Source organism: Camellia sinensis, chromosome 1 (genome assembly GCF_055761805.1).
Source record: "Camellia sinensis isolate YWXY chromosome 1, ASM5576180v1, whole genome shotgun sequence".
Lineage (NCBI taxonomy): Eukaryota > Viridiplantae > Streptophyta > Magnoliopsida > Ericales > Theaceae > Camellia > Camellia sinensis.
The window spans coordinates 18,889,539-18,904,377 of record NC_138961.1 but is presented as its reverse complement, the minus strand read 5'-3'; the positions used below and the strand labels follow the sequence as shown (position 1 = coordinate 18,904,377).

Sequence of the window (14,839 nt, the reverse complement as noted above, 5' to 3'; positions counted from 1 at the left end):
TTGTAATAAATTTTACATATTAAGGTGTCGTTTGGCAAACTTGACTTTTTAGTTTTTTTAGCCTGGGACTTTTTTGTTCGTTTGTTTTCTTGTTTGGCTTTTTTGCATTGGAATGACAAAATTGCCCTTCACTTGGAAATGATACTTTTTTGACTTTTTGTTTGTATATGGGTTAATTTGGTAATTTTGCATCAAAAGTTAAGTGTGTTTGTCATTTTGTGATTTTTTTTTTGTCCTTATGTGCTTATTTAGTCCAAATATGTTTACCAAACCAAGGCTAAATTTCTCTAATATTCATTTTTAGTTTGATATTTTATCAGATATTAAAAAATATATATGTATTAATTATAACAGAGTGAAATGATTTCGAAAATAAATTATAAATTTTAAAATTTAATACATTAATAGTAGATTAAACGGCATAAATTGATACGAATTAATGTAATATTGACGAAGTAAATAATACACAATCTAATGAGACTACGATTACATAGGGTCCCGAACCAACAAATAATTTTTCCACACAGTGACATAATTTTGTTAGTAGCCCTAGTTCTTCGACAAGACTGTCTCTCTCTCTCTCTCTCGCGAGCGACGAGCGGCGATCGGCGACTGTGGTGGCTAGCGACGATCGGCGATCGGTGACAGTGGCGGCGAGCAGCGATCGAAGCATAGATTCGAAGGTTTTCTTCTCTTCTCTTCTTCTCTTTGATGGATCTTCTCTTCTCAACCTTTTCTGTGAGTGTGTTCTGTGTTCTGTGTTTTTTTTTTTTTTTTTAATTTTTTTCCCAGTAATTAGGGCTTCGGCTTAAATTAATCATGTAGAAATACAGATATGCTCATTTTCTTATCACTATGTTCTTCATTTGGTATATCAACATGATGCAAAATCTTCTGATTAAGATGACACAAACATATTGTTTGTATTAGATATATATAAATGAGTTTTCAACATCTATAACAGCTGGTCCAACCTTTTGTAGGGAAGAAAAGTGTGTCCAAATACACCTGGAAATTGAGGTGGGTTTTGTCTGAAACTCATAACACACACACATATCAATATATTTATATATATGCAATAGAATATATAAAATGAGATAGGGACTCCAGTGAGGTCCAAGTGATGAGAGTGATTAATGTTACATCTAGCTATTCTATTATTAAAAGCCAACACCAACTTTGGTGTCATGAAGCCTAGCTTAGAAGTGAGGCTTGAATTTGGTCTATTGAAGCCTCTACCATATGCTGCCACGTGGAATTTAAGTAATTTGGAAAAAAAAAAAAATAGATCCCACGTTTTTCACTTTCTTCCTTAATCAACTACCTAATGCTTTATTATTATTATTATTATTATTATTATTATTATATTCCTTTTAAAATAATACTAATAATAAATTCAATTGTGTAAAACATATATAGAAAAAATAAATAAATTCAATTGCGTAAAAGATATATAGAAAAAATAAAGAGGTAATCAGTGTGTTTAGTTTCAATTTTTTGACAAAATTTTTGAATTATTAATTAAAAATTTATCTGACAAAAAATATACGAAAAAATGTTTTAGATTATCAATTTTGAATTATTAAACCAACTACAAATGGGTTATAAATCATATCTATTCTATTATTAAAAGCCAACACCAATTTTGGTGTCATGAAGCCACTTCTCAAATTTTTTTTCCAATTTTCCCTAAAATGTCCTTAACTTTTTACACTTACATCAGTTTTAATTAGGGATAAAATGATAAATTAAAACATTCAATTTCACTTTCTCACTTTCCACTCTCCACGTCTCCTTATTGTTGAAAAGTTCTGAATCAGTTACTCCCCACGTCTCCAAACTGCTGTGCAGTTAAATTAGTATCAACATCTTCACCGAAAAGTTCTAAAAAAACATGCTTTTCATGAAACTGCATCTGTTTTGATGGATGCTAGGCAGAGTCTCTTTCGAAAGTGTCCCTACAAATATGTGATTGGTTGTAAATGCCCTTTGATGATGTGGAGATGGGTTACAAGACCCTAGGTTCCAGATGGATTCACAATCACATTTTATAGAAAATGCTGGGTTTGTACAGAGAGATTTCTTGGGTTTCTATTTCCTATTTGGTATGCTTTTATATTTTTCTATTCAATCTTATAAATGGGAGTTGGTGCAATTTATTTATTTAGTTCCCTATTTCACTTTGTTAATTTTTGGTTTGTTTCTATTTTGTATGTTTCTTTCCCTGTTTCACTTTGTTTGTTTTCCCTATTTTTTGAACTCAATTTTTTTAAGATTCTACGTTTCAATTTGACCAACGTGTGGAGTTTTAGTAAAAATTGGTATATGAGTGCATTTAATTGCTGTGATTTTATTTTTAAATTGTTAATTATTTTTTGTGCATATCAAATTCAATGTTATTATTTATTTTTCTTTATATCTATCAAATCTATTTGACTATGAGTGTTGTAAGTGTCTTGGATTTATACTTTTTTTATTTTGTGTGCTTCTGTATATTTATATTTAATTTTTTTCCTAAAAATTGTGAAGCCTAAAATGTGTACAATTTGGTTTGGGATTTTTCGTGTTTCACTTTTTTAAGTTTTTGTTTGTTTTTGTGTATAAATTCATTTTTATTTTTAAATTTGGTTTGTTTATGTGTGTTTTAAAATACAAAAAAACCACTGTTCTATGTGTTTTGGATTTGTATTTTTTTCTATTTCGTGTTATGTTCAATTTTTTTTCTAAAACTGAACTGGAGTATCAAAATAGTCAATACAAAAGATTGAACTCAGCATTCAAAAAAAACTAAAACCAAAAATCATAACCCAACCAAAAAAAATCAAGAGTTCAAAAGGATTTATGTGAATTAACCCAACAAAAGTAATCATAAATCCATCAAAAATACCAAAATACTCTCATCTAGATCCATTCAACTTTTTTAGGGAAAAAAAGAAGAACAAATCTGCAATCAATGGCATTGAAATCCAAAGAGAGGGTCGACCAAAAAATAACTAAAAAAAATCCAAAAAGAGGGAAGTGGAAATAACCAAACACAAATCACAATCCAAACCCATAACACAACAAACATACAATTTTAAACACACATACATATATATATATATATACATATAAATGTATATACCCAAATCTTGTAAAATAAGAGAGAAAAAAAAGAGCAGAAAGCAGTGGAAGAGAGAGAGACGAAAGTGGAGAGAGGGAATTTTAAATGAAGCAGATCTCAGCCGTTCATTTTTAAGTCGGGGACGTAGCACAATTTGGGCCATCCCCCGTAAGGAGCACCGGAGAGAAGTCAAGGAGACGATCTGGACTCCAGATCATCTGTATATGCAGTCTCTCTCTCTCTCTCTCTCTCTCTCTTGTTGGTGCGACGAAGGACAACACGATCAGAAAATAAATTCTTCACAAAATGAAGGTCAGTTCGCAAATCTCAAATTGCTCTTTCAATTCCAAAAAATTAATTTTTGGTCTCTCAATCTTCAAAACTAATCAATTTTGTTTCGTTTTTAGCTCATTTTGTTTGGTTTGAGTGTATTCATGTTCTTGTTCTTGTGGTTTTAATGATTCACCTTATGGAGTTTAGGAATTCGAGGGTTCTAAATGTTTCAATGTAGATTCAGAGTTGTAGACTAGACAGAATTGGGAATTTGATTCCTCATCAGTTCAATAGGCTTAAACGATTAATCAACTTTATAAATTTTGAAGTTAGATTCCATTCGAATTTCAGATTTTAGAAGTTCGATCATATTTGCGTTCCAGATCTTGGAAGTTTGATGATATTTTGTTAATAGTGTTTCAACACGTTGTATTTGGCTACACATCAACTATATCAGTTGATGTCAAAAAATTAGGAATCTGATATATTGTTGTATGTTCTCTTCCAATTAGTGATGCTTAAAGCCTATGCTTTCATTTTCGCCACAGAACGGGATGGAAGTTTTTCTATGGATTTTTGAATGGCCAAAGCTCTTAGTAAGAAATACCCTGCAAACTTATCAGTGTCTTCAACATGTCACAATTTGGGTGCTACTTGAATTAAACCAATGATTTTTTGGTTTAAAAAAGTTGCACAATCCATGAGTCGTAGAGTCATTCCCTATCGGATCAGACATTAACAAAATGTCTTTTTAATAAATATTTTGTTGTATGCCGTCATGTCTTTGAAGCTGCTTGTTTGAAACGAGTATTAAGGATTTTAAGTTCAAAAATTGGATGAGATGAGGAATGTAGAAAAGAAAAATATGAACTCACATTTGCATATGTATTATATATATAGCAGGCACCATTTCAATATCCCATTTGGACGCCGAATGTTCAACTTTGAGCCAAACTTCAAACTACTAAATGGTCTAGAAGGAGCTTTTGCAGGACTGCTGATCTTCTTTGTTTTCCAATTTTTTTTATCATTTGATTCTCAAATCTAGTCACAATAACTTTCCCACTCGAGGAATCTGAAAATTTCCAACTAAGTAAATGAATATGGCCATCTCTTCCACGCCCACTTCATTTTCCAAATCCCTAAAGCCCTCCCTTCCAAAAGCTAGAGTCTTCAACCTCCTTAAAACTCCTCCCAATTCCCACCTCCTTAAAACTCCTCCCAATTCCCACCTCCGCTACACCCTCAATCTCAAACCTCCACCTCCCCGGCTCCTCTTCCGCATTGGCAACCCCAAATCCAAATCCCAATTCAAGTGCCACCACAGTCCGATTCGTTCCCTCTTTACTGGCATTGTGGAAGAAATAGGCGAGGTCAAGCAGCTGGGTTCCGACGATGACGGCGGATTCACCATGACAATCCATGCGAAGACTGTCCTTGAAGACGTCAACCTTGGTGATAGCATCTCCATCAATGGTACCTGTCTTACAGTCACCCATTTCGACACTCAATTATTTGAATTCACTGTCGGATTATCGCCTGAAACACTCAGAAAAACGTCGCTGATTGAGCTCCAAATGGGCTCATTGGTCAATTTGGAGAGAGCATTGAAACCATCAACCCGAATGGGAGGGCATTTCGTTCAAGGCCATGTTGATGGGACAGGTGAAATTGTGTCCACTGAGCCGGAAGGCGATTCGTTGTGGGTGAAGGTGAAGACAACACCGGAGTTGTTGAAGTATATTGTGCCAAAAGGGTTCATAGCTGTGGATGGGACTAGTCTGACTGTTGTGAAGGTGTTTGATGAAGAGGAGTGTTTTAATTTCATGCTAGTGGCTTACACTCAGCAGAATGTGGTGATTCCATTGAAGAAAGTTGGGCAGAAGGTGAACTTGGAGGTAGACATTCTTGGCAAGTATGTGGAGCGGCTTCTCAATAATGGGGTTGTCAATGCCATCAAATGAAAAGGTATCACAAGATTTATTTATGCTTTTTCAACTTAATGTGGCATTTCGGTTCAATGTTATGGATGATCAATGTGCTTCACAAGGTGATATGAACACGAATTGAAATTTTGAAGTGTTGATTACTATTAGATATTTCAATATGAATTTGAATTTGGTGATGTTGATATTTATGGCATTTGTGTGATGTTTGTGGACTTGCACTAGTTAGACTTAGCTTTAGAAGAGGAAAACATTAGATAGAAAGAAACAAAAAAATGAAAAAAAAGAAAGAAAAAAAAGAAAAGAAAAGGAAATGGGTAAGGATTTACAACCTCATCCTTGGTTTCCTAGTATTTGTCAGTCTCTAGAGCTGGATATGGTTTTCTAACAACCTTCTTTCTTTTTAAGTAGTAACAGTCCAATTCTAATTTCTGTTCCCAAAATCCCATCAGAGACTTTTGCTTGACTGCCTCCTGAAAGGCCTTTCTGGAGACTTGCAGTTTGTTAAGGATTAATTACATGATATAGAGAAGTTAGATTTCACCTTTTTGTGTGTTTTTTTTAATGTTCTTCAATTATATTTATTTTTTTGTTTTGTTTTGTGTTTTGTGTTTTGTGTTTTTTTTTTCTCTAGTGGGTTTTGCTCTTTCTCTTGTGCAGGATGTAGTTAGACAGGTTTGTCTATCCTTTCTTGCCCCTTAATTCTTTTGATTAAAATTTAAATTTAAGGGTAAAACCATCACGACCATTAAAAAAAATGATTAAGCTTCCAAACAATTTTCCGTGTGTGACATCAGCCGTTATGCTAGGACTTCATTGTATAAGTTCATGTAGATAGACTTTACACTAAATATTTCATTTTTTTTTCCAAAAAAATCACCTTCAATGGAGCATACTCAAGATTCAGTAGTTAGCTAATTAATCTAATCTAAATTATGACTTTTTAATTTGAGTTTCAACTGTTAGGTGATGTGCACTATCAAATGTATACTTCATAGAAGATTCCTTGACAAATTTTCAATTTAAGTATGTGATGGGATTAGATTAGTGAACAACCTCCAAGTCTTCTACCAAAGTTGATAACAAAAAGAAGGATAAACAAGGTCTGCTACTATGCTAGATTCACAATATCATAGCATTTGAAAGAGAGAGGTTGAGGTTCCAAAAACTTATCATTGACATATTGATAACTGTAGTTGCAATTTATTATGGGTGATGACAGTGATTTGTTATTGACAATGACTTTTGGTTTAGAGAAAATAAGGATTAGGGCAAGTTGCTTCTATTATAATATGTAACAGGTTTTAATTTATAGGATATGCTGTGATTAATATTGGCATGTGTAAGAATTTTATTAAATTTTTTTTTAAAACTTTATTTAATTTGAATGCTCATTGAACGGTAGTAGGGCCCTTCATTTATAAATATCTCAATGGGACATTAAGTGGTTGTCACCCTCACAAAAACATCATGGAAACAAACAGTGATGCCTGCTATATAAGAATCCATATTTATATCCATATTTAGTAGTTCAACTATTGTTTGTGCCATTGATTTAAAGGCTATTATGTTAAATGAGGAGACATAAAGTGATATAATGGAAGTAGTAAAAAAAACATTGATGTACCCGGCACTTCTGATAATCACAAAGAATTTTCGTATGGTTTAATAAAAAAATTATCATGGTTAATTGTCTGGATAACAATAATTAAGCCTGGATACTTTAGTTGCGATGGCATCTTTTGGTTTCCACTAATCGCATTATCTTAATTCTGAGTCAAATCAGTACATAAATCAATGATTATTGTTAATCATGATTATTATCCATCCTTTTACCTTCTCCAACTGAAAAAATGGTGAACTTGTGATTATGAAGCCACACCCTAAAGCTATGGTTCAAATGTTAATGGTTCCCTCACCTTTTGATCCATCAATAGTTTGGTCTAGTATTCTATTTTTTATTTTTGTAACAAATTCCTCTCGTTTAATCATTACCAAAAGTTGGCCCACATTTATACACAAAAATCAATATCAGATTTTTTTGGTGTATGGATGAATGAGAATAAATCTTGACCACATACCAAGTAAAGAAGAGATCAAGGGGGGGAAAAGCATTATGAAATACAAAAATGACATTAATAAACCAGGAAAGCAATATTTACGCAGAATTCTATTTGTACAAATTCACAGATTACAGTGTTAGAAGTGTTGTATTCCTTTTACGTGGGGTTCAATTTTATTTACTTCTCTATGGAAAAAAAATCCATGATAAAATAATGAATGAATAAACAATACAGTCAAATATATATTATACATTTTCACCATTATTGTACATAGTATAGTATTGTGTTCTTGGGTCTTTTTGTTTCTTCAAGTCAAAGCTTTCATTTGAAAGCAATGGACTTGGAAGTATCCCCTTGGCCTTGTGTCAAGGTGCGTTTATCCAAGAGTCAACACATTGACGTCACACTTATTTGTGCTCTTTGGAGAGCTAAAAACATGTTTAAAGAAGTTGTTGGTGCAAGTGCAAGCCAAGGCTCAAGGCATAGTGCAAGACAGCCCAAGGCATGCCATGAAGCAGCCCAGCCACAACAGGCACTACAAGAAAATCAAGCTTTAGCAGCGTTTTTTATTGCAACGGTCTGAAAAATGCTGCTATAAATAGGCTATTGTAACGGTTATTGACCACACAACTAAAAATAAAATTTTTAGTAACATTTTTTTCTTGAAACGCTGCCATAAATTTTTTTATAGTAGCGGTTTGTACGCAACCGTTACAAAAAGCCAAGAAAAATAAAAAGGCCCGCCAAAACAAATCTGATTTTGCGCGGAATAACATATTAGAATTTGTGGGTGAATAACATATCAGAATTTCAGTCCAAACAAAAAAACCGTTCAACTCACAATTTGTGCCCTAGTTTATCAATACTTCTTTTGCGAAATATCAGAGCATTCGTTCATCCTCCCCCGCAGCGTATTGACGACGTCAAGCTATAACATCACTGTGATTTCAAGGTCAGTTTGCTGTCTCTGTTTGTCTTTCTCTATCACTCTCTTTCTTCTGGTCTCTCGGTTTCTCTCCCTTCCGTTCTCTCTTTCTTCTACTGTCTTGGTTTTTCTTTTTCCCTTACTGTCTTCGGACAAGTTTGGGTCAATGTAATTCATTGTTAAGATGAGACTTGCCATTCCATTCATTGCTTCTAATATCTCCAAAACTTCTCTACTTTGAAGGATTTCATGAACATCTTGAATGATTTTGATTTGGGAAAATAATTTAGGAAATAGATTGATTAACACGTTCTATATTTTGATTATGATATACACACACACACACACATATATATATATTTGATCATCTATAATATTCATATTTTAACCAATATAATTAGTGAAGTGAATGGATTGTTGTTGATGCGACACAATAAAATCCCATGCTTGTGGAATCATTATGTATGCTAGGTGTTTGATAAAATGCCACAATGGAATAATAGTGCCTATCTTTTTGTTTATTGGTTTGTTCTGCTTCTCTCTCTCTTTTTTTTTTTTTTTCTTTTTTTGTTTTTTTGGTTGAGAAAATTGTTGTCTATGAATTTAATGCAGTTTGTAATGTTTTGTTGGCTTAATAATGTAATTATAGAAAATTGTTGCCTCTTTTTATTGTCATTGCTTCTTGTTTATGAAAGTGTTCATGCATTACACCATGAGATAAATAAGCAAAGATGCAAGTTTTCTGGAATTTATTGTGTCCTTGTGTTTGTGTTGTGTCATGTTTGTGTCCCATTCTCTGTGTATGCTACGTAGATATGTGTGTCTATCAGGGATTATGATTGAAGATGGTGACACAAACACACACATCATTTGCAAACCACCTTAATAATGGCCGTTGAGCATTCACGGTTTTAGTGTTGTTGTGGGATCTAATAGTAACAGTGACGTAATGTACCACTGATTATCATATTTTGTATTAAAATTGGCTTGTTAAAGCTTTTAAAAATAATGGTCACCAAAAGTTTCTTTGCTACTTTCCAATCTTTTTCTTTGTTACATAAGAATTCTTCATACATTACAGGGGTCGAGGATAATTCCTTTTCTTTATTTCATTTTCTTCTGCTAATTTTATTTTGTACAAGTTGTAGTTCAGGTAGAGAAGCTAAAGTGACTTCTTGACTGATGTTGAATTGGCACTAACATTGTATTTAATTTCTTCCAAGTTATTTTTGTGATGGACTCTGAACCTTTTCCAGATTGTTTTAGGTTGAATGTAGTCTAAACTTTGAATTGGTTGTGGATTGGTCACCTTGACCCATATAACTATCATTAATTGGTTACTGTCTTTTTAGTACTTCATGTATCATTGTTAAGTCTTCTTTGCCATTTTGTTATATCATAGATACAAGAGAAGGAATAATCTGTCTGGGCTTCAGCCCTAAACTGTTTATTTTGTCTGTGATAGAGGCAAAATCCGGAGGAAGAAGCTAGAAGGACTTGACATAAGGGTAATTCATTTTCCCCTGCTCAGTATTGTATTTTCTGTGCAAGTACAATTTTGTGTGTTCTTTATTATGAGGAGCTTCAAATTGATGAGAAATCACTTTTGATGATGTTTACTCTAGGTGCCAACTATTGAAAACATAAATAAAAATTATTATTATTTAATAATTTATTCATGTTTTTGGCTGTTGATGGATGCTACAAGCTTGTGTATCACACAGATGCCCATTTTTAGATAAATGATGGAACAAAAGGTTTTATATGAGTAGCTTATCAAATATTTTTAATGTAGTTTTATACAACTGAAAATGCTTGCTTGGTTTTCCTACTTGCTGTTGCGATCTCTATTATTAGCCACATTTGAGCATGGGGGGTGGCTTGTCATCAGACTTTTGTTTTAATTGCAGCCTTTAGGAATTTGAACCTGAACAAAGTTTTTGATTTTGACAATTCAGGGAATTTAGTTGACTTATATTCAGGTAATGATTGTTTTTTATGTTTTCTTAATGAAATCTTAAGAAAAGTGAAATAAAGAATGAGGACAAGTTTGATATTTTACCATTATACTGCCACAACTGATCTCCCTTTAGTGATGCTAATGAGAATCTGCTACAGTTTCTAATCATGTATTTTTATTGACTATTTATCATTGTTTGAGCTTGTTTGTTTTGTATTGTGCAATAGTTTCTACATAGTCAGTAAATTTTTTTGTTCTATGCTTCTATTGAACTTCATGTACATCAACATCTCCATTGAGTTTTGGGTTTAACTTTCTTTTTTTTTCATCTACCTGAAGGTGGGTAAGGTTCTTCTAGAGGTTGGCAGGAGAAATTCTTGGGCGGAACTTGTTGGCAGCAAGCTTATTTGCATGCTAACCAACATGTTTTATCAAGTTCCTAACATAACTGTTTCGTTCTTCTTTTTGGGTTTTCAGCTTTAAAAACTCAAATAGTCTCTATTTTTTTTAAGTTGGATTTTAGATGCTTTTTTAATGTTGTTTTTTTTTATTATTTAATTGGACACAAATGGAGCCTACTGTTGTTCGATTGTTATTGAAAAACCCTCTTAGCTAATTCAATTGTTAATTTTCTGATTGCTCAACCCTGTTTGATCTCTTGCTATTGTTGTTGTTGTTGTTGTGTCTTTTTTTTAGAAAGTAATTTGTAGACATTATATTGATCAAATTGCTAATAGTTTAATTGGAGTTGCTTTTTATTTTTGGCCATTGAATTTATTTATTTATTTATTATTTACAATATGCAAGTTTTGATATGTAAACCACATACTTACCAAAAAAATAAGACTTGTCAAGAACTATTTGTAGTCTAAATTTTCTTTATAGATTTTGAAATTGAAAATGATACTTATGCTCATTCAATCATTTTTATTGCAGTGCAGGAAAGAAGACAATATGAAGCATCAAACAATGGATGTCATTTCTCGATTTGAACATTTTTTATGGAGGTCTTTATAAAATGGCGTCATGAGTAATACTTTTGAGTACTATTGTAATGTGACAAGTTTATATATACCTTTTAGATTATGGCGTGGCCTATTAGTTTGCTAGAAATATTGAATCTATTTTGCATTACAAGCTTATGTAATGAACCTTTTAATTATGGTGTTTTGTATATTTTGGAATTATGAAAATGCAGACTCTTTTACCTTTTACAATTATTGAATATTGAGCTATTAGAATAAAAAAGTGTTTTTATAGATATATAATATGAGTAGGGATAAGTGAGAGACAACCATTAATGGTTAGCAAATCATTAAAAATTTTAAGTTATATATTATTGGTAATTGAATAGTAAACGTAGCCTACAACCGCGGCTAATAACTGTTGCTGCAAATAAAATTCAAAAAGAATTCTATGGCTATAGCGACAGTGTAAAACTGATGGAATAGAGTCAAAATATAGCAGCAGTTCACAAAATGTCGCAAAAGTGAAGGATATACAAGCAATCGACCTGTCGCTATAAAGTTAGCGAGTAATGGGTAAATTTAAGATATAGCGACATTTATAACTGTCACTACATCGACCGTCGCAATAAAAATAACTATACCAGCGTTTGAGGACAACGTCACTATAAGGATATGCCGACGGGGCTATTGCGGCGGTTTGGCTGTCACTATTTCAACCGCGGGTAAAGGTTTTCTAATTTTTAGCGACGCTTTTTTCTGCTTTTAGCGACAATTTTGGCCACTGCTAAAAGTGAAATTTTTTGTAGTGAGGCCACAGACTTGCCTGCCCAGCAGCAACTTTAGGCCAACTTTTGGAGGGTCAAATGTTGTCTTTTTGCTTTGTAATTTTTTATGTAAATACCTTAGTATTAAAGGTGTTTCGGGTGCAGTATTGTAATTTTTATCTTTTTGTAATTTTTTTTAAAAATTCATTATGACTCCTCAAATATAATGGATGTTTCCTTTTGCCAACTAGGAAATGGCTTGACAAACTATATTAGGGAGGGGGTATCCCAGTGTTGAACCAAACCACTTGTGCGTTTAAAGTACCCCAACCTAGCCAATGGTAAGACACCTTTTGTAGCATTTTTGGTGTATTGTTCAACTATTTTAATGCTTACTTTTGATCAATGAAAAGTTCATTTCGCCTTTAAATTGTGCAAAGCTTTTTCATTATTACTTGCTTTAATTTTAGCTTGTTGTTTGTTATTTTGTGGCTCGTCTCCAATCTTGTGGCTCATCAACTTAACTAATATTGTGTTTGCTTGTCTTTGCAAACCTTTTAAGCTTTATTAGCGGGCTAGTGAAGAGAGTTAACTAGCGCCACACACACTTGCATATCTTTGACAAGGCTTCCGCATTGCCGGTGTGCGACAGTTGGTATCAGAGCCCAGTCTATTTGGCTTTCTCTATTATTGGCTTTCTAAATGGATACTTTGGCAATCGTCAACCCATGCAAAGGGAGAGAATTGAGCTCTTAGAGCAGCGTATGGACAATATGGATGCCTTGGCAGCTTCATTAGCCAACCTTGAGCAACGGATTCATGATCTTAAACAAACTTATGGCCTCACTCAATGGCAAGATTGGGAGGATGTTGTCACTGAACTCAAGCTAGAGATTGAAGATCTTAGTGGCCGAGTTGGTGTTCTTACTCGTGCCTTTGGCAACGCACCTGGTAGTGGCATGGAATTCCCTAGGGTGCGTGTGCCCGAGTCCGTGCCTACGGTGGCGCCCAAGATGCCAAGGAGATAGACAACTTTCTCTTCAACATGGAGCAATATATCAAAGTTGTGAAAACTGAAGCTGAGGAGACAAGGATTTTTATAGCCACAATATATTTGTCCGGTGATGCCAAGTTGTGGTGGCGGACTAAACATGATGAGATGCAACGCGACTTATGCACAATTGAGACTTGGGAGCAACTTAAGCATGAACTTAAGCTCCAGTTCTTCCTTGAAAATGTTGAGTATAATGACCGGCGTGCTTTGCGGGATCTCAAGCACACCGGCACTATAAGAGATTATGTGAAACAATTCTCTAGGCTTATGCTAGACATCAAAGACATGTCAGAGAAAGACAAGCTTTTCTTTTTTCTTAAGGGATTGAAGCCATGGGCCAGAGTTGAACTTCAAAGGCAAAGAGTGCAAGATTTAGCCCATGCACAAGCAGCAACTGAGTGCTTTGCGGACTACGCCGAACCTAAGCAATGGGATAGTGGTTCCCCGCACAAGAGTAGGGGAGGTGGAAAGTCTTAAGGCTATGGCAAACCTAAGAGTGGGGGAGCCAACACTTCTACATCCAAAACCCATTCGGGTAACAGAAGAGCTATGGTGACAAGGCAAAAGCCCCTCAACAGTTCTCTACAAGCAAAGCAAAGGGCCGTATCTCTTGTTTCTTATGCAATGGGCCACATCGGTTATCTGAATGTCCACAAAAGCATGCCTTGAATGCTTTAGCAGCGATGACTAACCATGTCTCTCAACCAAGTGACGATGATAGCAAGGAAAAAGATGTGCAGTCTAGGCAAAGTGGTAAGGGTTTTAAGGGTCTAGAGTAGGAGCCTTTCATATGATGAATGCCATGGAGAAGAAGGCTTTTATAAGGAGGCCTAAGAAGAATGCCAAGAGTGGCAAAGTGGGAAAGCATTCAGATCCTAAACAACTTGTGGAGTCTAAAGATGCAGGCAAAGGGAAGAAACCCATGTATAGTGGGGAATCATCAGGCAAGTTGATTAAGAGCAAGTCATCCAACAAAGGTTTGATGTTTGTGGATATAAAACTCAATGGGAAGTCCATTCGTGCTTTGATTGACACAAGGGCCACCCACAACTTTGTTACAGGGATCGAAGTTGAAAGATTTGGGCTATCTTTAGAGAAGGATGGCAGTCATATCAAGGCGGTTAACTCGGTGGTGCAACCCATCTATGGGGTTGCAAAATCTGTTCATTTGAAAGTCAGCACTTAGGAAGGAAAAGTAGATTTCACCGCAGTACCCATAGATGACTTCCAAGCCATCCTTGGGTTGGATTTCTTGAGAAGCTCAAAGTCGGTAGTCATGCCTTATTCTAATAGTATGTGTGTTATGGGGGATAAGCCATGTCTTATTCCTACTACGGCCACTAACAACAGTAATCGATTTGTCTCAGCTATACAACTCAAGAGGGATATTAGGCATGGTGAACAAACTTGTGTTGCCGCATTGAAGTTGAATGAAGCTCTTGAATCTATTTCTGCCCTAGCCGTAGTCAAGAAGGTCTTAAGGCAATTTGTAGATGTTATGCCTGAACAGTTGTCTAAGGATTTGCCTCCATGCCGAGGTATGGATCATGCTATTGAGTTGGTGCCAGGGGCAAAGCCACTAGCTCGTGCACCATATAGAATGGCTATTTCTGAGTTGAATGAATTAAGGAAGCAACTTACAGAGTTATTGGAATTAGGCCATCGAAGGCCCTATTTGGTCCACCTGTCTTATTCCAAAAAAAGCATGATGGTAGTCTTCACTTATGTGTGGATTATCGGGCACTCAATAAGCTGACCATTAAGAACAAGTATCCCCTTCCCC

The 14,839-nt window shown here is 34.6% G+C and overlaps 1 protein-coding gene across 27 annotated transcripts; it reads left to right on the top strand.

Annotated features, from left to right (window-relative positions):
- Window positions 1–452: 452 nt before the first annotated feature.
- Window positions 453–11,487, top strand: LOC114294164 (riboflavin synthase). Of its 27 annotated transcripts, XR_014331255.1 has the most exons (6): window positions 522–683; window positions 984–3,415; window positions 4,277–5,344; window positions 9,776–9,818; window positions 10,221–10,292; window positions 11,212–11,487. XR_014331255.1 is itself a non-coding variant. In XM_082872576.1 (5 exons), the coding sequence occupies exon 3, from the start codon at window positions 4,474–4,476 to the stop codon at window positions 5,338–5,340; it is 867 nt and encodes a 288-aa protein (XP_082728702.1). In that variant the 5' UTR covers window positions 522–683; window positions 984–3,415; window positions 4,277–4,473; the 3' UTR covers window positions 5,341–5,344; window positions 9,776–9,818; window positions 11,212–11,487. The 27 variants fall into 27 exon arrangements, 14 of the variants coding, with proteins under 14 accessions (XP_082728728.1, XP_082728727.1, XP_082728698.1 ...); XR_014331243.1 differs by lacking the exon at window positions 984–3,415 and having other exon boundaries at window positions 485–683; XR_014331244.1 differs by lacking the exon at window positions 984–3,415 and having other exon boundaries at window positions 485–683; window positions 11,207–11,487.
- The last annotated feature ends 3,352 nt before the right edge of the window (window positions 11,488–14,839 follow it).